Below are 25,257 nucleotides of genomic sequence, written 5' to 3'. Positions count from 1 at the left end.
AACCTCGGGCGCTGTCCAACGTTTTCATGATTGATGCACGAGATCTTTCTCTTCAGTCAGTCAATGACTTTTAATCATTTTGATAGGCTATAAGGGTTCGGTATGAATCTTTAAACTCAGTATGTCTCGACGTCTTGCATTTTAAAGCCATATGCTTACTTTTTAATAGGCTATATAAACTTAAGACGTAAGACGGGTATTATTTTAATTGCCATTAACGCAATCATAGTCGATTGATATTTACACCTGTATTTGAAAAAAGCAATACAAAGTCATTTCATTAGTTTCACTCGTTGTTGTAACACCAGACATGAACAGCAGATGGAGCTCAAATATAATTTTTGACGCATTCAATTATATCACATTTTAGTTTCCCAGATTTATTTATACAATATCTTATTGGCTGCTTCATTTATAAGTTATTAGTTTATCTTAAATTTGATATTAATTTATTGAGAAGATGAAATAAATACTCCAAGGCACTAATTTATCTGTGAATGCAATTTAATACAGCTTGAACGAGTTTTCAGATAACAGGCAAAATGTGTAGATCAGACTGTTAAGAGTAGTATTATTTGCAGTATAACACTTCTATCATCCTGATGCCATTCCTCTTGGAAACAAAGGCAGCTCTTAGGCCTGTCAGTCAAGATCGAGGACAGACTGACACCTGCAGGTCACAACCTGGTAACGCAGGGCATTTCCTGGAAAAGAGCAGCAGTTCACATGAATGTGAGGGAAACAGTAAGGATCTGATTGAGAGAGTCTGTGTATATTCAGTCTCACCAGTGTAAATTCAGATCTGGACTGATCTCTCTCAGACCGACTCAGACAGTGCAGCACAGCGTCATGGATAGACGGGAAAAGATGACTTTTTGCGATGGACTCTGAGAAGAATCCGCCTCGCTCCAACTGCTGCACCACACACACTACAGCCACACACATTGATAGTGTGAGATAAGCTGCATTTGTTGAAGGTTGATTATATTATGCACATTAGTTATAAAATTCTCTTGATTTGGCATGTGAATGTTTGTTGGAATTAAGAGCGGATGTCTGATTTTACCCACCTTGGCATCCAGCGATGTAAACAAAGACATCAACCTTTGCAAAATCTTGAAAAATCTAGAAGCATGTTTAAAAAAAGAAAAAAAAAACATTTCCAGAACAAACCAATGTGTTTATGATTATTATAATGAATTACAATAATGTGATAACAACTATAATATCAAGCAGCACATTCAAGTTACAAAGAAGGTGGGTATAAATGAATGTGACTTACGTTTTTCAGTGTTTTTAGGGTGACCGTGTCCATGAAGCTGACGGGACTGAGGTCCAGGATGATGGAGTGTGTGTGTTCCTGCACACCGTCACAGCTGGAGGAGTGTGTGTCTGTCTTGTCCTGATTCTCCTCCTCAGAGTCCTGCTCTGGCTGGAAGCTGCAGTTCATGTTACCGTGGGTTACTGTTGCTATGCCGCTGTCATTGATGATGCATTCCTGGTCCGTTCCGTGAGAGTGCACAGATTCACTCACATTCTTCATGGAGACCATCATTCTGTTCGCCAGCTCTCTCAGAACTCCAGTCTATGAACAACACACATAACCGCTTAATAAAGTGGTAAACTTCATTAAAGAACTAAAACTACAGAAATGTTTCTGTAGGCCTATGTGTATACTGTGGTGACTACATTTTTCTACATGGATGGTAAAACCTGAAATCAGGTTTGGGGTCAGTGAGTTTTCAATGTTTTTTTTTTTTAAAGAAAATTCTCTTATAAGTCCCATGCTTATTTGATGAAAAATACATCAAAAACAGTAATTATTGTTAAATATTATTACAATTTAAAAGAACTGTGAATATACAGTATGTTAAAATGTCAGGTATTCCTGTGATCAAAGCTGAATTTTCAGCATCATAGTCCAGTCTTTAGTGTCGCATGATCCTTCAGAAATCATTATAATATGCTGATTTGCTGCTCAAGAAAAATTTCTTATTATTATCGATGTTGAATACAGCTGTGATGATTAATATTTTTGTGGAAACTGTGATCAATTTTATTTCAGGATTCTTTGATGAATACATTTTCATTGCTGGTCCTCATGAAGAACAATTCTGAAAATGTGAAATTGCATAGAAGTTCACAGAGGTTGTTTTTAAGGTTAGAAAATATAAAAAATATAAGCTATATATCATAATACAATAAGTATAAAAACAATAGAAGTTAATTGAAAATCTTGATTATAGAAAAACAAACATGAATTTATTTTCGTAATTCTGACTTTCTCATAAAAAGGTCTATTATGAGATTTAAAATAATTTTTTTTTTATCTTTGATCCCATAATATTATGACTTTTTTCTCATAACTGTATGACTTTAGTCTTGTAAAAGGCCTATTATGAGATTTTCAGAACACTATTACTTTATTCTCAAAATATTTATTATGTTGCACTAAAATGCTGTCATATGAAAATGATTCTTAACTAAAAAGTTCATTTTTGTTTAAATCTAAAACACACAAATAAGTTTTTGATTACTGTAGTTAACTTTGGGGACCAATTCTCAATATTTAACAAACTATTAACTATGACTTTTGCTTTTATAAACTCCTAATTACTGCTTATTAATAGATAGCAAGGTAATTGTTAAGTTTAGGTATAGGGTAGGGTTTAGGGATCTAGAATATGGTCATGCTGAATAAGGCATTAATATGTGCTTTATAAGTACTAATAAACAGCCAATATGCCAGCAATACGCATGCTAATAAGCAACTAGTTAATAGTGAGAATTGGTCCCTAAACTAAAGTGTTACCAAGTTTTCTTATAGGGGTAGGGCTAGTGTGTAGTAATTATAATTAATGTGTATATGTGTTTGTGGTACTTGGACTGAAACACTCTTTTCTTCTTCATTAATCCTCATTACAGCATTTCTCTCCCACCTGTTTATCTTGTTCCTTCACTTGTTTCTTTTTTGCTTTTTCCTCCTCCTCTTTCCTCTTTTTCAGTTTGAGCAGCTTTGGAACATTAATTCCACTCTGGAAAGAAAGAAAGAAAAAGAAAGAGCTGAAAGCTGTTGTTGATTTATTTTTTAGTCTTTGATCCTGTGTGTAATTCATGTGTTGTGTGTGGCACCTTCTTTAATAGAGCCTCTTGATAGAGTTCAGCATTTGCATAGTAGATCATTGCAGAGGAACGAAAGATAGTGATACCTGGGATTGTTTTAGCCTGTCCAGAAACACAAATATAGATGATATAAGTAGCATAAACAAACAGACACGTAATGAGCAGTTTGCCTGTAAGTCTCACCTCTTTATATGACTCTGTTTCTAAGTACAGTTCTGTGTCAGACACCCTGCCAAGCAAAGAGTACCTGGGACTAGACAGAAAGAAATAACGGCAGTTATGCTTATGAAATAATCAGGATCTTGACACACACACACTCACTCACCGCTGGGTCCTGCAGATCACAGTGAGCAGTGTGAAGATGATGGAAGCTGCCAAACCCAGGTCCAGATTCAACAGAACAGTACAGAAAAACGTCACCAGCCACACCAGCTAGAGAGACAGACAGACAGACAGAGAAACACAGTCAGGACACAGAATCATATACAGACACGGATTTAGAGTCTTGATGATCAGATCTCACCAGATCTACTCTGTTGCTCTTCCATAGAGCAGGAATATCCCGACACTGCATGAACATTCCCTTCAGATTCACAAACACAATGCTGGACAGCGCAGCCTGATGACAGACACACACACAACTACTGCTCACAAACTGCTCTGATGTGCATACACTGTGTAAAAAAATAAAAATAAAAAGTTGAGAAAACTCAAAAATCTGCTGAAGCTGATTGCCTAAAACTTTGAAGTTTTCAATTTTTTTTTACAGTGTATGGAGGATCAGGATTTACATGGCATTTAATATAAGTCTTTAATAAAGAATTCTGAGATTAACCACACCATTGCAAACTTTCATTTTGACAGTCTCTTCTATATGAAATTTGTATAATAAATTTGTAAATTCATACTTTCTAAATTGTCTAAAATTTGACTTTGTTTTCATGGAAATGTATACATATATGTTTTGCTTCTGACTTTCTACAGTGTATTTGCATTGCTTTGACCCTTCACTGTAGAACCCACCTTCTTGCACACGCCATGATTGCTCGATTATGTATAATACCTGCATGCTATTGGTCAAACTACTGTTCAGTCATTACCTTCATCAAGTATGAAAACAACAGGAAAACAAAACCAAACCCAGGACATTTTAGGCAATTTAGAAATCCCGGCCAGAACATGTCCAGGAAAAAAGTAGGATGCATGGTCACCCAATTATAATTATAAACTACAATAAATTTGAAATTTACAGCAAAATATTCAGATACATACAAAAATTAATGCAGTTTGACAAAGTACCTGCAGCTTGGCTGTTTTTTTAATTTTTTTATTCACTTTAAATAAAAATATGTGTATGCAACCAATGAACTATGAATAAATGAATTATAAGAGCAGCGTTTATACAATTTAAATGTATTTTTTATTCACAAAATGAGCTCATTTCAAATTTGATGCCTGCTACTCAAAATAGTTGGGACGGGAGCATGTTTACCATGGTGTAGCATCTACACCAGTTCTTGCCTGATATAGGTTTACAGCTGCTGAAGAGTTTGTGGTCGTCTTTGACATATTTTTTGTTTAATGATGGGCCAAATGTTCTCTATAGGTGAAAGATCTGGACTGCAGGCAGGCCAATTCAGCACCCGGACTCTTCTACTACGAAGCCATGCTGTTGTAATAGCTGCAGTATGTGGTTTTGCATTGTCCTGCTGAAATACACGTCGTCTGGAGGTGAGCATATGTTGCTCTAAAACCATTATATACCTTTCAGCATTCATAGTCCCTTCCAAAATATGCAAGCTGCCCATACCATATGCACTTATGCACCACCATACCATCAGAGATGCTGGCTTTTGAACTGAACTGAGGTCTCCCTCCTCTTTAGCCCGCAGGACTCGGCGTTCATGATTTCCAACAAGAATGTCAAATTTGGACTCGTCTGACCATAGAACACTTTTCCACTTTGAAACGGTCCATTTTAAATGAGCCTTGGCCTACAGGACACGATAGCACTTCTGGACCATGTTCACATGTGGCTTCCTTTCTGCATGATAGAGCTTTAGTTGGCATCTGCAGATGGCACAGTGGATTGTGTTTACTGACAGTGGTTTCTGGAAGTATTCCTGGGCCCATTTAGTAATGTCAATGACAGAATCATGCTGATGAGTGATGCAGTGTCGTCTGAGGGCCCGAAGACCACGGGCATCCAATAAAGATTTCTCCAGTTTCTCTGAATCTTTTGATGATGTTATGCACTGTAGAAGATGAGATTTGCAAAGCCTTTGCAATTTGACGTTGAGGAACGTTGTTTTTAAAGTATTCCACAATATGTTTTCGCACTCTTTCACAGATTGGAGAGCCTCTGCCCATCTTTACTTCTGAGAGACTCTGCCTCTCTAAGACATCACTTTTATAGCTAATCATGTTACAGACCTGATGTCAATTAACTTAATTAGTTGCTAGAGGTTCTCCCCGCTGAATCTTTTCAAAATTTCTTGCTTTTTCAGCCCTTTGTTGCCCCCGTGCCAACTTTTTTGAGACCTGTAGTAGGCATCACATTTGAAATGAGCTCATTTAGTGGATAAAAGTGTAAAATTTCTCAGTTTAAACATTTGTTATGTTCTCTATGTTCTATTGTGAAAACAATATTGGCTTATGTGATTTGAAAGTCTTTTAGTTTTCATTTTATTCAAATTTAAAAAACGTCCCGGAAAAATTTCCGGAATTCGGGTTGTACTTAAAAATATTTATTTCAAGCAGTTGCCAGGGCAACATTTGCAATTGCAATTGCAAAAAAGTTATTTTTTATTTTATGTTCAGCTCTGTTTTTATTTATTTATTTTTTAATTTCAGCTCTGTTTCAGTTACCGAAAATGATTTTTAATTGTTTTGGTTTTAGTTAACAGTAACAACATTGGACACAAGAGCCACAAATGAATGTAAATATTTGGAGAGAGGTCCTGAATTACAGAGTTTTATTCATTACAATTATTTTAATTTTATAGTTGAACTCTGTATCACAAAAGCCTCTTTCTATATTAATTGTAGCTGTACACTTCGACCAATGTTCATTTGAGTGCACGACTTACTGTGGGCAGTTGCTCAAAAAGTGGACCAAGCTTCAAAACTGTAATGAACACAATAAAAGCAGATATCATGCCAGCCACCTGTGTGACACAAAAAGCATATTTGTAGTTGTGCATAATGGAATGTTTTACATGTATACTGTATGCACAAAGGTTCGGGGTCTGTATGACTTTTTAATGTTTTTGAAAGAAGACTTTTCTGCTCGCCAAAGCTGCATTTATCAAAAATACAGTAAAAATGTGAAATTTTATTAAAATTGAAAATGACTGTTTTCTATGTGAATTTTCAGCATCATTACTCCAGTCTTCAGTGTCACATGATCCTTCAGAAATCATTCTAATATGCTGATTTGCTGTACAAAGAACATTTATTACTTTTATCAATGTTGAAATAAGTTGTGCTGGTTCATATGTTTGTGCTTCATAACTTTATTTTTCAGGATTCTATGATGAAGAGTAAGTTCAAAAGAACAGCATTTATGTGTAACAGAAATGTTTTGTAACATTACAGATGTCTTTGTATTAATTTCTTTAATAAATAAATAAATAAATCTTACTGAGACCAAACTTCTGAACTCCAGTGTATATTTGTGCTTAGTGGAAAATCACCTGTGTCTTTCCCCCCGTGCTCTCCTGCACAAGACTGCGAGACATTGAAGAAGTGACGGAGTAGCACTGGAAGAAGCCACCAATGGTGTTACTGAGCCCCAACGCCACCAACTCCTGCAGAGGGACAATGAGAGACACTCACTACCGCACACTGCACATATATTTTTCAGAGCATATCTACGTGATCAAGTGCGCACTATATGTGTGACATGGGTTGGTTGGCCCATGTCAGTTTTTAGTGACAGATGCTGTACCTGATTGCTGTCTACTTTATATCCATGTTTGAGAGCAAAAGTCTTGCCTAGAGAAATGTTGATGGCGTATCCCACCACAGCCACTGCAAACGCGTCTCCAACCACTGAGGAGAAGAAACCCACCTCTGGGACTCTGGGTGGCACCAGCCTGAGGAGGGTTAGAGGTTATAGATCACTAACATGGCTCTAGGGCTATTATAGTCAACTAAAATTAAAACTAAAATAAAAATAGTTACTTGAAATCAAATAAAATATTAACTGAAATTTAACTGAAAAACTTAAAATCTTAAAAATAAAGTTCTACAACTGTTTTTGTAGTCATGTCATAGATGAACCATTTCTGGTTCCCCAAAGAACCTTCCTGTGAAGAGTTTTTAAAATAAGCATTTTTTTCTTAGTGTGAAGAACATTTTTTCCAGAATAAAGAATGCATTGTGCAATGGACAGTTTCCATGGATGTTAAAGGCTCTTCATGGAACCACAGATGCCAATAAATACTAAATAAATAAACTAAAACTAATAGATTTGAATTAATAAAAACTATATATGTTTTTAAAATTAACAAAGATAACAAAAACTTTAACAAAAAATCTAGTGAAAATAGAATATATTAAAATAAAGTCTAATTCAAAATGGAGGCACATTTCTGGTGCCCACTGAATTTTTTCCATACTGTGAAAGTCAATGGGGACCAGCAACTGTTTGGTTACCCACATTCTTCAAAATATCTTCTTTTGTGTTCAGCTGAAAAATTAACCTCATACAGGTTTGGAAAAAATGAGGCTGAGTAAATGATGAACTTTTTTAACTTTTAGGTGACCTTTGCCTTTAACAAAAACTTCAATGGTTCATCAGTGATACTAAAATAACACTGCTCTCCACTGACCTTTGTGTGTGTCTTTTATATGCTTAAAGGGGTCATATGACGTTGCTAAAAAAAACATTATTTGGTGTATTTGGTGTAATGCAATGTGTTTATGCGGTTTAAGGTTAAAAACACATTATTTTCCACATACTGTACATTATTGTTGCTCCTCTATGCTCCGCCTTTCTGAAATGCATCGATTTTTACAAAGCTCATCATTCTGAGAAGCGAGACGTGCTCTGATTGGTCAGCTGTCCAGTGCGTTGTGATTGGCTGAATACCTCAAGCGTGAGATGGAAATGTTACGCCCCTTACCGTATTGTAATGCCGTGTCCCGGCACAGCGACACAAAAACAATAAAACCCACTATAAACGAGGCATTTGTTGCATCCAGTGGGGACATAATTACTGATTATAACGACTTATACTGTCTTTTTACATAAACGTCTGCATGTCTGCATTTTTGATCAGAGAAACCACAAACAACAAGCGCTACTCTACACTGCGCAAAACTCGTGTTTGAATAGTCAGTGGCAAATTCTTTAAATATGAAAACATACTTACAGGCTGTGGGTCAGAAGCGCCAGACTGTCCTTGCAAAGTTGGAATTGCCCCACTTTATAGAAACAGCCTTGGTGCAAGCCAGCATTGTAGGTTACTCCCAGGTTCAGGAAATAGTCCTCCGTAAAATGCGCTGCACACACTCTAATATTTGGGTTGAACTGTTCTGGAACAATGTTGTAAATACAACTGAACCACTGATTTCTAGTTGTGTCCTCTTTTGGAAGCCCAAACAAAGTACGTTCGCTTTCACAACGAAACACACAGCGTCGCCAGGACATGGCGCCGGCGGCAGCAACAATACTACAGCGAGAATAAAAGTTACGCCTTCTTTCATTGCGTATACGTTTGGGCGGTGTTTTGCAAATCTTCCCACACCGTGACATAGACATGTGGGGGCGTGTTTGAATGAGCCGTTTTAGGTGGGCGTGGTCGAGTCTTAACTTTTATAAAGAATATCTCTTTGGTTTTGAGACTTTAGTCTTTGCAACTTTAGGGATCTTATCTATGCACAAACAGCTTGAAACACTCCAAAGAGAAAGGAAAACTTGAAATCGCATCATATGACCCCTTTAAGAAAGTCAAAAGTCCTCCAAATGTCTCACGTGAGGGTGTACAGAAAGTGACAGAACTTCATGAGGCCTGGGATTAGTGCTTTACTGTAGACGTGTTTTGATGGATTAACAAAGTCAGTCAACCGAGTTTAAGACCAAGAAGGGAGCCACCAAGAAAACTTTCTAACCTCCTGCATGAGGTCGGTGTTTTTGCTGCATGTGCAAACATTGTCAGACTAAAGTGATTTTAAGCCTGCTGTTGCTAGTGAAAGCTCACTCTGTTCCTCTAGTATCCGTTCAATGTAACTAAGAATGTCATGTGAAACATACACTTACCCACTAGGAATTTCTCCCACTACGTCGACACCATTAACAGTTCTCAGATCAGCATAATGAGAAACAAGAGTCCCTGCAATAATCTGTAAATATACACACAAGGCTTTTGCATCTGTCTCTGTGTGTACTTACTAGGTTGGAGTTTTCTGGTTTGACATCTGAAGAAACATGTTACATGTGTAGCTACTCACCACTATGAGCTCTATGGGAACAGGGAGGAGTAATCTGTGACTGTAGCAGGAGTTGATCTCTTTCACAATGATCAGAGCTGTGAGAGCCACCAGACTGATCAGAAGAGTGGGAATGTGAGTCTGTGGTAATAACCTGCCCAGCTCCACCAGAGTCTAACGACAGAGAGGAGTTCATTAATAAAATAAATGTGCATTTTTAAAATGTGACTGAAGTTGTTTTTGTAGATTGATTGTACTTGAGGTCTATATTTTATCGGTGTGCATATAGTGCAGTGCTTTGAGTGACAGTGGAGGCAAGAGTGAGTTTGGGAATATAACTAATTTAAATAGGCTAATTAATTAATGTTACTGTTAAAATCCTCAAACAAGTTATTGTGAATGCACTTTTCTCTTGTTTCGTCGTCCAAAGGTAAATTGTGGAAACCAATCCCAGTATTAAACCCTAAGATGTCTCAAAACAGGACACAACAACAGAGTTAAAGTCCTGGTACAAGTCAATGCAAAGACTTTTCACAGTTTCATGTGGACACTTAACCTGGGTTGGAGCTCTTAAAATGCACCAGATTAATGCATTTAATTTTAAAATGTACAAAATTGTCTTGGTCTACCCATCATATTCTCACAAAACCCTGTGGGAAACACTGTATCTATTGTTAAGCATAATTAGCAAACCAATGTTTTTTTTACTGGTCCAATTTAGATTTATGTCATTTTAAATATACACTCTGCTTAATTGGCTATACTTGAAGATGGATCTTTTTTCAACCAACTGTATAGACCTTATGTGCCAGAGAAACAAGCCATAAAAAGCCTTTCGTTTTTGCGGTAGTATATTTTTATGGCATCGCTGTTGAAGAGTAATTAGCCGGTAATTAGATTTACTTATTGAAGCGTTAATAAAAGTTATCAAGAGCATTGTGATGTTTGAAGTGGATGTCAAATGTCAATAGACCGGGAAGATTTTAAAACAAGCATTTCATTTATAAATCCATAAGAAGAACTTCATGCTGTGGAAATACAAACTGGAAGACAAAAGACAATGAGGGCAGTGCTAAAAAGGGGCAGGGCTACATAAAGTCTATTAAAGTTTAGACAGTTAAAATTTTTTATCAAAAGCAAAGCATGCTATAAAATATATACTCTACTGATCTCTCTATCATTTTGAATAATCAGTTCTTTCTTTCTTTCGTATGATTCCAATTTCAATGTAGGAAAGGTAGTTATAATAATAAATAGTACTTTTCCAGTACCTTACCTAGAAAGCAACTCAAAGAGTGGTTCAAATAAATAGAATTTGAAACAGGATGGGATGATTACTGCATAAGAGGTTTGAGGCCCTTCATATAGAGTCCGTTATTAACAGGAGAGCAGGGAGCCCATAGTCCAAAGATCTTGTTTAAGAGGCCTTGTAGGCTATAGAAACCATATATTCAGGTAAAAATAAACTAAAAAGGTAAAAAAATATATAAAATATAATTAATTGTGATCGATGGTTAATTACAATATGATGGAGTTTACTTTTACCACAGTTTGCTATGGGAGTATGGCATATATAGTGGAAGATTTTAGTGGAAATGCGATAATAACCTCCTTTATATAGGCTTAATATATGAATGTCTTATATTATCTAATAATATCTTATAATATCTAATAATCAATATCTTATTAATTAACTGAATATGATTTTTTTTTAAGCTGTATGTCTTTTCAAAAAAACATTTATGATTTTCTATTAGGTAGACAAAATAATTTGAGAATGTGTAATTTATTTGTTTTTTTTTTACATAGTCATGAATTAAATTCCCATTATACTGTATGTTGTTTATGCTACAGGAAAAAAATGGTAAAAGCATCTTTTTACCTCACAATTCTCATTTTATTTCAATCCGAGGTTTGTATCTTGTGATATTGATTTAACATCTCTAATTCAGTTTTTCCCCCTTAGAATTATAGAGTTTATAATATGAGTTTCTGGCTTTTTTCCCCCTCACAATTTTGATTTAACATCTCATAATTCAGATTTTATTTTATTTTTTCTCAGAATTGTGAGGTAACGGTATGGAAAGGCCATTATTATTAATATAATAATTAGCAATTAAAAAATAATAATTAATGAATCATCCGTGAATTTACAGTCTTAAATAAAAGGCCTAAATGGCAGTGTCAGTCAGAATGCTTGCATGCTATTCTCAGTTTACATTGTTAAGATTTAACCAGCTGGAATACTCACATACAGCAGCTGCAGGGGTCCACTGAATCGTCTGGGTGAAACTCCAAACATGTATTTGAGTTGAGAGATGATCACGTGAGTGGCCGCACCTGTCGTGTAGCCCCGCACTAATGGCTCCGAGAGATACGTCACCACAAACCCGAACCGAACCAGACCCAACAGAACCTACAGAAACAATTACTTCATCAGCAAAACCTCTTTTCAACAAAACAAACAAATGGAAACTTGACAGATCCAAGCTGCTTGTTGATTTTATTTTTTAGGCTGTTTGTTTGTTTAGTTTGCACTGGTTTGAAAATATGTTTGTTTGTTTTTTTTATATTGATTCTTGCCTTTGTTTGTTTATTCTTTTATTTTCTTGTGTAGCTTATTTATTTGATTGTTTTTCACATTCCTTAAAGTATTTTGCCCCACAATTAGCATGCATTATTGTTTGTTTGTTTTTTACTTGTTTGTTCATTCTTTTGTATTTTCATGTTTGTTTCCAGATTCTTTCATGTGTTGTTTTGCAAGACTCACCTGAAATATGCCGCACAGTAACGTTGTTGCTGCAGCCACTTTCACCCGCTGAACATCTCTCGCCTCCGTGTCCATGACGACTGATCCATTTGTCCCATTGGTCAGAAAGTGATCATCAGGAGCCAGTCGCTCTGAGACGCTCCCGATCATTATGCTAATCACTGCAAATGTTCCTGGAACATTTAAGGAACGCAAATCAGGTGTTTTCATACTGACGATTATACATAATAATGCAGGTAAAAATATTGCATATAAATATATATTTGTATAAATATATATATATATATATATATATATATATATATATATATATATATGAAAGTGAAAGTGACATGTGGCCAAGTATGGTGACCCATACTCGGAATTTGTGCTCTGCATTTAACCCATCCAAAGTGCACACACACACACACACACAGAGAGAACACACACACAGAGCAGTGTGTTTATATATATATATATATATATATATATATATATATATATATAAAGTTTTACATTTATAAAGGCCTATTCTTTTCTTCCCTTACCTATGGAGACGTGTCTAGAAGTGCCAAAGATGAAGTACACCAGTACAGGATAGAACGAGGTGTAAAGACCAAAAACAGGTGGCACAGAAGCCAGGAGAGCATATGCCATACCTGAGTATCAAGACAAACACACACACACACACACACACACACACACTTATAATATATCCCTTTGACTTCCCATTCATATCGGCTGTTATAATTTATTTAAAACATTGTTCAGACGGATTATCAGCTTTTTTGGGGTGGACAATCCAGCAATGGGGTTTTGGCTTTTCTTTTTTTGTTTTTTTGAGAATATCTTCCCTATGTGCATTTTCTTTGTAACTTGCACTTGTAAACCGACCCTGAGGCAGATGCATGATTCCCACGCTGACACCTGAAACCAGGTCACCAAGTCCATTCTCCCGAACAGAATACTGTAGGATCCAGGAGAGAAGCGGTATCCACTTTAGAATCCAAATCTTCCACTGTCCCACGGAGCACCTTGAGCAGACAGTGGAAGAATAAAGAGCTTTATGGAATGTGTTTCTTGAATATAACTTAATTTTAAAGCATCCTTAAGATTACTGGCTGACTGCAATGATATCCACAAGATTAGAACAGCAAACACTAAATTTTAGCTAATGAGATACCAAGCTCATTTGTTTGCAGTAGGCTATGCGTCCCTAAAAACATCAAGAAAGAGCTGTAATAAAGGATACACTGGAGAAAAAAAAATGGTAACTAGAAAAAGGTTACTTTTATTCAAGTGTGAAATATTATTTAACATCACTATAAGTACATTATATATACACTGTAAAAAGTGATGTTGACTTAACTTTAAAAAATTGAGGGAACCCGTTGCCTTACAATTATTAAGTAAATACTAATTTAAAAAAATAAGTTAAGTGAACTTATTTTTTTTTTTATTATTTACTTAATAATTTTAAGGCAACGGGTTCCCTCAATTTTTTTAAGTTAAGTCAACTTATCACTTTTTGCAGTGTACCAACAAAAAACTGGGTTAAATCAGGAAGAAATAGCTTTGTAAAGGTAACAATTGTTGGTTGCCATTTTTACAGTGTATGAAATGACAACAAAATTACATGCTCTTCATAGTTTTCAAGCAATTGTACATGTAAACGGTTATGTTGCTTTCTGAATGGTTATGCAAGCTCACATTTTACAACATCCCTAGTATAAACAAGACTGTTCATTTGACTGTTTGAACTTGTATGGATGTGTAATTTAAAAAAAAAAAATCTCAAGATTTTATACACTCATACAGTGTATACATACAATGCAATGTAAGTTGCTTTGAATAATCTGCAAGGTGCATGCCAATATTTATCCATATTGCAACTGTTTGCAGTAGAACCAAATTTAGACAGATTTTGTCACACTGTCTTTGCAACTTACCTTACAGAGTCACAGATCTTCTCCTTTAAAGAGGACCGCTGGATTTCAGTCTGCCGTTGGGCTACTTCATCTAGTTTAAGTTCATCCAGGATGATCCTCTCCACACAGAATGTTGCTCCAGCATGATCAGATACACCCATGCCTGTCCTGTTCATGTTCATATATGCTGCAGGTTTAGGGGTTTCAGCAAACCACCTCAAAGCCCTCCCAGGGGTTCACGTACGGATTGAGACTTTTTTTTTTCTCCCTGAGTGTAGGTCTTTGAAGATTCTCCTTTTCACTGAGAATAATGAGTCCATTTATTGGTTTTCAAGCAGAGATGACAGACATGATGGAAGGAATCATCTATAGGTGCAGCCAAAGGCGGATTTCAATGTGCAGTTATGAGTGCAAAGCAGAAATGTCCACATGGGAAAAGTTCTTGGGTCCTTATCAGAGTCTTCACAGGTCAATCCCACACCACACCCACAGCAGTCCCATAAACATGAGCGTGCCAAATGGATCACGCATCTGTAAATTAACTCACGACACTTCACTGACTCACAAACACACTGGCAAAAAGAGTGTTTTTCTTTTTATCACTTTGCTGACTTAAACGTTTTGTCCATTTTGGACAATATCTGGACAATCTGTGCTAGACCAGGAATGTTGTTCAGAATAATGACAGTTTCAGTCTTTGTTATGCTGATTAAATGATACATTTCACAGTGAACACGAAAGGCTGTCTTTTAACCAAATTAAAGCCTATGCTAATAACACTGTCTGGTGTGCTTTACTTTTTGTCATCTGTTAGATTACTTTTAGTAGTTTTATTTGCCAAGATGACTTCCACTATAGTAGGCCTAACACATTTTAAGAGTTGGGTTGAATGAATTTGTGTAGCAGTCAACACACTGTAAAAAGTGATAAGTTGACTTAACTTAAAAAAATTGAGGAAACCCGTTGCCTTAAAATTTTTAAGTAAATGATAATTGAAAAAATAAGTGAATTGAATTGTCAAGTTCACTTAACTTTTTTTTTTTTTAATTATTATGTACTTAATAATTTTAAGGCAACGGGTTTCCTCAATTTTTTTTAAGTTAAGTCAACTTTCACTTTTTACAGTGCAGTCAATGAGTAGCCTATGGAACCAATTCACCAGACATGGTTATGTAAATATACTTGATATTATTTTGGAAAAACATTAGCTGAATTTGACAGATGAATGGTAGAGTTCCAAAATGTTGCATGATTTTAGTTCTACTATTTTTGAGTCCATTTAATGAAAATTACAAAATTCATTTAACAATCACCATCCTTTTGTGACAACATGCCCCTACAGCAAGACATAATTTCACATAATAAAGGGTAATTTCTGATGTTTATTTAACATTGTTTAAAATCTAGTAAAAACAAGCAATCTTCTACTTCGTATTGATTAAAATGTATTATAGCTCCTTAAAAAAATGTATAATTTGTAAAACAGACACAATTCATTAAATAGCAAAAATTAAGAACATAAAAACATCAACCCTTTATTTTTGGACAATAGAAATGGCAATGAAAGATTTTTTAAACTTAACATTTATAAATAATTAGCATGTATATTTATGTTAACCACCATTGACATGTTTATATTTTTCTTAAATATCAAGTGCTGTAAAAAGTTTGTAACAGAAATACATTGAAAGTGGACACCTTACAGTAAGACATCTATACGAACTTCGATATTTTTAATACAAAATATCAAAGCAAAGGTATTTATCACAACTTACCAACACTTTTCTGAGACATTTTGGCAATTGCATATTTTTTATAAAATGTTCTGCTTGAAACTTTTTCTTAAAAATTATTTGTGTGTGTGTGTGAACTGGTGACTGCAGTTTATATGGCTTCAACATCCATGGTTTGTTGTTCAGAGATGGCGTTATTTGTAACACCGATAGTGTTTTTGTTATGTTTTCTGTAAGGTAGGATTGGGGTCAGCAGTCCCATCCTGGCACTGATGCGCGTCCCCGCTGATGATTGACAGCTCGACTCCGCCCCTCACACGCGCGTCATCATGTGGTGAATCCCATCAGCGATGCCGGGCTCTGGAGGAGCACAGCCAGAAGATGCTCGAGACTTTCAGAAGAACAACATGTTAGACTCTCTCCTGTCATTCCATCCCAGCAAATATCAGAAAAACTCGTTTTAAGTGCCCGTTCAAAACAGCGGCTACAGCGCGCTTCACAGGTGAGCTGCTGCTCGGCGCGATGGACTGCACACACACACCGGAGGCGCGAGCAGAGGTGAGGAAACACCAGCACAAGCACAGCCTCAAGCGCCGCTTCGAAGTGCTCGAGACGCTCGGCAGAGGCGCGTACGGCAAAGTCAAGCGAGCGGTGGAGAGACGCTGTGGAAAGACGGTGAGCGACTTCAGCTGCTTTTATATCAGCTCTTGCATTGCAGTTGTGTTTTGAATGATGAAAAAATGCTTAGGCCTATATTAAAACAAAATGCTAAAATTAGTTATTTGTATTATGACATCAGCATCATAAGCAGCAAACAATAGCTATATTTTGTCTTCATAGTATTGTTGAATTGTAAAAAAAAAGTGATATCCAACTGAAAAAGTGTGAAAATGCAGAATATCAGCGTCTATCTATCTATCTATCTATCTATCTATCTATCTATCTATCTATCTATCTATCTATTAGATAGATCTATCTCCTTCTTCCTTAATCTTATTTTCTTCATCAGTTTCATATATATTATTATTATTATTATTATTATTATTGATGTACATGATTTTTATAGGCATGAAAATCACAGTTTTAAAAATCCCAGATAAAAAAGTGTGTGTGTGTATATATATATATATATATATATATATGGTTAGTTGATGTATCAATGTGTCCTATGGTGTGACAGAAAGAAAAAAAAAAACAACAACCTCTAACATTGAAGATAAACCTATCTCATGCTATTTGTAACTCTAAGAATGAAGATACATTTTTCTCATGTTATTTGTATGTTAAGTTTTTTTTTTTTTCTACATTTTGGACACAGTCCAATTTTTATTTGTCAACTACCCATATATTAAAAAATATTACTTTTATTATTATGATAGGGTAAAGGAGGGCTTTCATAATATTAATTAAGCACAATTAATGATTTATTTATTTTTATTTATTTATTTATTTTTTTAAAAACTTTAACAAATGTAATTTCTACATCTGGTTTTTATTTAGAAATCAGTTCATGGTTATAAGAAGGTCTTCATTTGAGGAAATTTCTCATAGTGAAACAAACTGAGGATCATTTAAAAGCTGTTCATTCAAAAGCAAATCATTGTAATAATAACCATTTAATCTTAATAATAATAAATGATATAAGTATACTATATACATTATATTATATATAATATTAGTTCATAGAAAAACATTTAAGTGTTGATGAAGGAGTACTTGAGCTTTATTGCTATGACTATTTCTAAAGTATAAATAGTGCATTTCTAAAATATTATAGTGAATATTAATAATTTGAGTGAAAATGATTATGTAATAAAAATGAATAAGAGTTATGGTGTGGGAAGGACACTCAAGTATTAAATTAAACCAAATTCATAAGATCTCCAATATGCAAAAAAAAAAAAAAAAAAATACTCTAAATGCTTATCTTAGTTTTGTCCTTTTTTGTTTTTATTAGTTTTTGTTATTTTTAAATGTCTATAAACTTACACTAAATGAAAATGAGAAATGTGGCTTATATATGTGTGTGTGTGTGTGTGTGTGTATAGAATTTTATTTTACTTCAGTTAACATTTATTTTAAGCAACATTTATTTATTTATTATTATTATTTAGTTTTAGATAACTATAATATCCCTGGCCTGACTTTTCTCAATAAATTATAGATCCAGTGATTTTTTTTTCTTACTGCCAGAGCTCCTAATAATGGTTCAATTTCAGTTTAATTAATCAAAAATGTACAAAGGCTTAATTTCTTTTGAGAAGAATATCCAGCATGTTCTCTGACAGCGCGTCAGTCAGTCAGCACGTCTTTACCTAGCAATTCACCTCAGTTAATTATTTTTGGGCTCGTCCAATAGGTGCTTTGTGCATGTACACGCGTGTCTGCTGTATGTAGACCTCATGTTAGCACACTTAATTAAATACTTAACCACTCATTCATCGCTCAGTCTGTCATTTAACAAAAACAAAAGACACATTCCCCCCAGCCTGCTGTCTGCACTCTTTCACAGCCTGAAAACCTATCGCATTAATGGAAAAAATGAAGTAATCTCAGTGTCCAATCAGATTAGAGCAGCAGCTGAGCCTCTCTCTCACTCTGTCACTCATCCGGACTCAGAGGTGAAGTATTCCGGAATCCAGGAGCCTTAAGCATAGCTGGGATTCCTGCAGACAAACACTAACAGCATTCAGAGGGAGCCAGGCGCTCGCTGCATGTGTGACAGGGGAGCGAGGCGTCTTTCCAGATCTCCAGATTGGGGTCAGAGTTGCTTGGCACTTTCCCAGATGGCACTGCCAGTGCCGCCATACAGACAGCAGGTTTTAGATGGTGTTTTTGGGGGTGATTCAATTTCGATATCCCTTTAGCTTTACATTTCTGTGTTTATTTATATCAGGATGGTTATGATATAAGCAAAGAAATGACACAGTTTAACTTTAAGCCACATCATGATTTCAGTTCATGAATTCTGGAATCGTAAAAATCTAATGGGTTACAATGGAGCTCACTGCATGCGAAGAAACATGTACAGACCCCAATATGTGCCAGAAATTAAGCAATACCTTAGTGGCAAAAATTAAAGATAAATGCAAGTCACTTTTGTTATTAGAACAGTTAAAAAATGTGGATAAAACATTTGATTTGTAGTCTGTCTGTAGAATTATATTCATATTAGGTGGATGCTGGAATTCTCAACCTTTTAAAGTGATTAAATAATTGAATTATTTACTGTTGTTGGTTACACTTTATTTCGATAGTCCACTTTAGACATTCTACTAACTATAAGTAACTTTGTAACTACATGTCAACTAATTCTCATTAATTTGCAACTACATGTCTACTAACTCTCCGAGTAGACTGTTAGGGTAGGTTTAGGGTTAGTAGAATAAGTTGACATATACTTGCAAAGTTTCTCATAGTCAGTATGTTGTGTGTTGTGGACCCATCAAAATAAAGTGTTAGAAGATAATAAACAGACAGTCTACTAATACTCTAATAACTGCTAGTTGACATGTAGTTGAAAAGTTGAAATCAGTCAATGACTGATTCGGTAGATGCGAGTTTTTCAAAAATAATGACTAATAATTTGGAACAAAACTGCTTATTTAAAAAAAATAAAGATTGTCAGTTAAGCCACGTAAACATTTCCGATTACAAGCCACACAAAAACTATAAATATGAATTGTATGAGAAATTGAAAACAGAACATGGCAGAAAAGGTCTGTATTAATTGCATTTTCCATGTACTTTTGAGTAAATTCATTCATCATTGACCCATATACTAAAAGGCAGGCAAACGTATTTGGTTTAGTGGTGTGTTTGTTTATAATGTGTCTGTTTGTGTGCTTCAGGTGGCTATTAAATCTATCAGAAAGGAGCGATTGAGGGATGACCTGGATAGAGCTCACATCCAGAGAGAAATCGAGATCAGCGCCTCTCTTGTGCACCCACATATCATCCGTCTGTATGAGGGTAAATCACATCAACACTCTCGCACAATCAGTGTGTGTGTATCCAGAGAGATCTTTCCGTTAATGAAATGTGTTGTGTTTTCAGTGTTTGAGAGCAGAGAGAGGATCGTGATGGTGATGGAGTACGCGAGCGGAGGAGAGCTGTATGACTACATTCAGTACAAACAGAGACTGTCAGAGGAGGAGGCCAGACACTTCTTCAGACAGATCACCTCTGCTGTGCAATACTGCCATAAAGTAAATGAACACAATGATCTTTTTAAAAGCAGTTTTTCTTGAAAAGGTATTCAACTACAAAATGCTGTTAAATTTATCAAATGTTATTTTGCTTGGTCAACATTTTACCAGCTTGATTGTACCTGAATGTAGCACCTTTTAATATACAACATTCTAATTATATTTGTAAATTTAGTGTAGTGCTTTCAAACGATTAATCGCGATTAATCGCATCCAAAATAAAAGTTTTTGTTTACAAAATGTATGTATGTGTACTGTGTATGTGTATTATGTATATATAAATACAAACACTTGCATGTATATATTTAAGAAAAATATGTCGTTTATATATTAAATATATTTATATATAATATAAAATATAAGAATATGAATATATGAATGTGTAAACGTAAATATTTTCAAAATATATACTGTATGTGTGTGTATTTATGTATACATAATAATATACACAGTGCACATACATATATAATGTAAACAAAAACTTTTATTTTGGATGCGATTAATCGCGATTAATCGTTTGACAGCACTAAATATAATGTTTAATTTATTTTTAACAAATATGCTATTAGTATGATTTATTCCCACCTTCATTTCTCCTAAATACCCCCTTTCTGTTTATTATTGCATCCATAACGTAGAAAGCAGTGCTGTCTATGAGAAATGTTTGACAATCTGAGTAATATTACAAACCTGAATAAAGGCCTGTTCAAGCATGATAACTGTAACAATAAATATGAAGGTTTAATAATCATCCTAATTCTATGAGGATAGTGAAGTCCAAATGACAACTACTATATAATGATAACACAGAGGAACAATATAATTGGAATCACTTTCAGAGTAATTTTTGAACACTAAAATCATTGACAGCCAATCAGAATCCACAAACTTTAAAGAGATGGAGTATTTAAAGCGGCAGCACTTGATTATGATAAACAGGACAGTGTTGTGTGTTGGTGTGAACATTAATACAATTATCTGTATAATTATCTTCATGGTTATCGTTCTTGGTGTGAACAGGCTTTAACACTACCAATACAGCAGTTAAAAAATAGCATTATAATTCAGCATTTCTATCTATAGTATATTTGTTTTTATTATATATGTTTGCATTTATATTGAGTCTCTTTTTCTAAATATAAAATCTCTTGATATTCCTCAGAATGGTGTGGTTCATCGTGACCTTAAACTGGAGAATATACTTCTGGACAAAGACTTAAATGTGAAGGTAAACAATTCAAACTCAAACTGACTTGATAGAGAATTAACAAATGATTCATGCATTTTCATTTTTCATCCAAGGTATCATTACAGAGACTGATGGTTTTGAATCCTTTGAAAAAAGCAATTCAAATTTTCTGCACATAGTATTTTTTAAATCATCAGTACGCTGGAGAAGATGACAGAAACACAAAACAAACAATTAAAGTGAAAGCCTAATGTAGGATCTTTTTGGAATCTGTCAAACTTATTATTTCTCGTTTTTGGAGACTTTTTTGAGGGATGGTAAAGTATTAATCGACTTCTCATTCTGAAAACCAGAAGGTCCCAGTGAATGTTTATGGACGTGCAGATCTGATGACCATGGAATGAATTTGACTTCATCCTGGTGTTTATGAAATCACTCTTCAATTTGTTTAGGGGCGTCATCATTCTGGAATATGGGAACATTATAAGGGTACAATGTTGCATTATTTTGCACAATAGAACTGCCTCATTCCATGGTCATTCCAACACCATATAGACGAGCAATCAAAATAGCTGTGTATACCTCACCATACCTCATAGCAGCACAGACAGGGTTGAAGGCATTCTTTGTCTTCATATAGTAACTGGATGCAGGAAATACGATGAAAGATGACTTATTGTTTAGTTTTTCACACCAGATTATGTATCTCTGAGAATTGCCCTTAAATACATGCAGAATCTGACTGAGAGTTTTATTTTGTATGCATGCACAATTTGTTTTTGTCTACAAATCTAATTGCAAGAAATTCAGCATAAACCCTAATATCAAATGTGACCCTGGACCACAAAATCAGTCATAAGGGTAAATTTTTTGAAACTGAGATTTATACATCATCTGAAATCTGAATAAATAAGCTTTCAATTGATGTATGGTTTGTTAGGATATGACAATATTTGGCCGAGATACAACTATTTGAATATCTGGAATCTGAGGGTGCAAAAAAATCGAAATATTGAGAAAATCGCCTTTAAAGTTGCCCAAATTAAGTTCTTAGCAATGCTTTTTGATACATTTATGGTAAGAAATTTACTAAATATCTTCATGGAATATAATCTTTACTTAATATCCTAATGATTTTTGGCATAAAAGAAAAATGGACAATTTTGAACCATACAATGTATTTTTGGCTATTGCTACAAATATACCCCAGCGACTTAAGACTGGTTTTGTGGTCCTGGGTCACAAATGTTTTTGAGCTCACGAGAGAAGTGTTTTTTGGGTGGTGTAATACAATTCATCTTTGCCGCTGCATTTATAATTATAATTATACTTCAAAATTAACCTCCTTTCAAATGGTGTTCTGCTATTTTTGTCCACCCTCTATGAATCAGAAATAGATTCCATTAAATAAATAGAAGTAGGTCACCCATTTTACTACAGAACTGTTTGATCTATAAATGCTCTGTTTGTTGTAGTTAGCTGACTTTGGCTTGTCCAACCGCTACATGAGAGGCCAGTGTCTGGACACGTTCTGCGGGAGCCCACTGTATGCGTCACCAGAGATCATCAGTGGACTTCCTTACCACGGACCTGAGGTGAGATTTCCTGCCTCACCAGTTACCCTGATTGCTTTGTGAAAGTACACTTTAGCATGCTTTTAAAAAGAGTACTTATTATGCAAATAATGTAATTTACTTAGGTGTGTGCTGAATATAATATTTTGACACTTGATTGCATGTTCATTGCAATTAAATTAAAATGTTTTATAGTTTAAAAGTAGGGCAATTAGCTGAACATTAGAGTGCTTTCTGACCCACCTAAGTACATCTTTATATGTAATTTCATAATTACTTCTATTGTCTTTGTAATACGGTTAAAGTAATATGTACTGACAAACATACATTAATGCCATTTCTATCGAAACTTCTATGTCATGTATTTAGATATATTCGTAATTACACATTTATTATGAAGTTGCAATTTAGTACACTTACATTCATTTTACATGTATCATAAATTTTAATCAGTTACTTTACATGTGTTTTAGTATGTTAGTCAACATGTCAAAATAAGTCTACTTCCTTAAAGCGTGACAAAAGATGATTAAAATGTTGTTTAAAATGTACTTTAAAGTAATTTGACGTTATTAAAAAGTAGTGCTGTCAAACGATTAATCGCGATTAATCGCATCCAAAATAAATGTTTTTTATTTTGAAAATACAATATTTATATTATTTATATTACAGATAAATATATTTAATATATAAACAAAAACATATTTTTCTTAAATAATAACATGTATAAGTGTGTGTTTATATAGACGTAATAAATATACACAGTACACATATATTATGTGAACAAAAACTTTTATTTTGGATGCGATTAATCGTTTGACAGCACTATTAAAAAGTAAACATTTAAAGGGATAGTTCACCCAAAAAGGACGATTCTGCCATCATTTATTCACTCACGTCGTATCAAAGCTCTATAACACTTCTTTTATTCTTTGGAACATAAAATACAGTATTTCGAAGAATGTTGGCAACCAAAGGATTATGAGTCCCATTGACTTCCACAGTATGCACAAAAAATACAATGGAAAAAATTTGGTTACCAATTTCCTTCAAAATACCAGTCCGTAGAAGAAAGTCATACAGGTTAATTCTCATTAATTTTATATTATCTGCAAGTAAAGTTTTTTTTTTAAAACTATAATTTTACAATTGAAAGTACACTACAAATGCACATTCAATACAATTAAGTGCACTTCTTTTTAACAAGAGCATTTAAATCCCAATGTTTGTACAGTAAACGCATTTTAAATGATGCTTTTGCTCCTTTTATATTCCAGGTGGACTGCTGGTCTCTGGGTGTGCTGTTATATGCTCTGGTTTATGGCTCCATGCCTTTCGATGGCACAACTTACAGCGTCCTTAAAGAGCAGATCCGCCACGGACGATATAAAACCCCTGATGTCCTGTCAGGTGAGATTCACACACTCCCATATATCTGCCCATCATGAGAGAGGATGTACCATGATTCCTTCGATTCTTCCTATAGAGGCCCGTTCATTGATCAGATGGATGCTCACAGTGAAAACAGAAGACCGAGCCACTGTGGAAGACATCGCTAACCATTGGTGGCTAAACCTAAACTGTCCCAAAGCTACAGAGAGTAAACCGTGCGCCTCCACTCTACCCAGAAAGAAGCAGAAGGAAAGAACATTGATCTCAAACAGCAGCTTCGCTCTGCCGTCGCCTCTTGAATCGTCTTCCCACAACCAGCCCGCGAAGGGCATCCTGAAGAATCTCTACAGTCAGGTTGAGTACACAGACAGGTCTGGGGCTGCTGGAAACGGTACGGCAGCGACTAGCGAGGACGTGGAAAGAATCGGGACAGATAACGGGAGGAAGAGGAAGGGCATTCTTAAGTGTAATGGAAAGTTCTCAGGGGTTTCTCCAATCACGTCGGCTCCTACGTGGTCACATGGTTTTGGCAAAACTAGCCAGGAGTGTGATGGAGGTGAGCAGCAGGAGATGGAGTTTGAGATCAAGATCTCCCTGTGGAAAACACATGAGTCTACAGGCATGCACTTTCCACAGAATAGCTATTTTGATCATGTGCAATGATGATTGTAAATGCATTGAATTTAATAACAAAGAATATAGGTCATACTTTACAGTAAACATGAGTGCATTAAGTATCATGAACAATCTTATGTAGCATTTATTATTCTAGGTTAATGTTACTGTATTATGTTATTTAATTTGAAAATATGACAATAAAAAAAGTTATTTATTGTATTTATAAATATACTATTGGTCATTGTTAATTTACGTTTGTTTGCAATGTTATACAAACATTAAAATATATATATTAGAAATATGTAGAA

At 34.9% G+C, this 25,257-nt stretch overlaps 2 protein-coding genes across 3 annotated transcripts; one reads left to right on the top strand and one right to left on the bottom strand.

The window, feature by feature from the left end:
• Positions 1-181: 181 nt before the first annotated feature.
• Positions 182-14,638, bottom strand: si:ch211-117c9.2 (solute carrier family 26 member 6). Of its 2 annotated transcripts, XM_058763410.1 has the most exons (19): positions 14,257-14,638; positions 13,202-13,341; positions 12,856-12,966; positions 12,329-12,501; positions 11,810-11,974; positions 9,580-9,732; positions 9,389-9,471; positions 7,073-7,220; positions 6,819-6,932; positions 6,213-6,290; positions 3,647-3,742; positions 3,449-3,555; positions 3,307-3,376; positions 3,133-3,225; positions 2,940-3,035; positions 1,283-1,585; positions 1,071-1,125; positions 787-929; positions 182-704 (listed from the first exon to the last, which is right to left on the bottom strand). In XM_058763410.1, exons 1-19 carry the CDS (start codon positions 14,415-14,417, stop codon positions 678-680), a joined length of 2,316 nt encoding a protein of 771 aa, XP_058619393.1. In that variant the 5' UTR covers positions 14,418-14,638; the 3' UTR covers positions 182-677. The 2 variants fall into 2 exon arrangements, with proteins under 2 accessions (XP_058619393.1, XP_058619392.1); XM_058763409.1 differs by lacking the exons at positions 6,213-6,290; positions 14,257-14,638 and having other exon boundaries at positions 13,202-13,296.
• Positions 14,639-16,297: 1,659 nt separating this feature from the next.
• LOC131532657 (NUAK family SNF1-like kinase 1) lies at positions 16,298-25,119 on the top strand. The gene is made up of 7 exons (XM_058764495.1): positions 16,298-16,643; positions 19,820-19,940; positions 20,025-20,176; positions 21,339-21,404; positions 22,841-22,960; positions 24,217-24,349; positions 24,426-25,119. The coding sequence occupies exons 1-7, from the start codon at positions 16,491-16,493 to the stop codon at positions 24,992-24,994; spliced, it is 1,314 nt and encodes a 437-aa protein (XP_058620478.1). The 5' UTR covers positions 16,298-16,490; the 3' UTR covers positions 24,995-25,119.
• Positions 25,120-25,257: the final 138 nt, after the last annotated feature.

Source organism: Onychostoma macrolepis, chromosome 23 (assembly GCF_012432095.1).
Source record: "Onychostoma macrolepis isolate SWU-2019 chromosome 23, ASM1243209v1, whole genome shotgun sequence".
Lineage (NCBI taxonomy): Eukaryota > Metazoa > Chordata > Actinopteri > Cypriniformes > Cyprinidae > Onychostoma > Onychostoma macrolepis.
The sequence above is the reverse complement of the archived record's forward strand: the minus strand, read 5'-3'. Positions and strand labels throughout refer to the sequence as shown.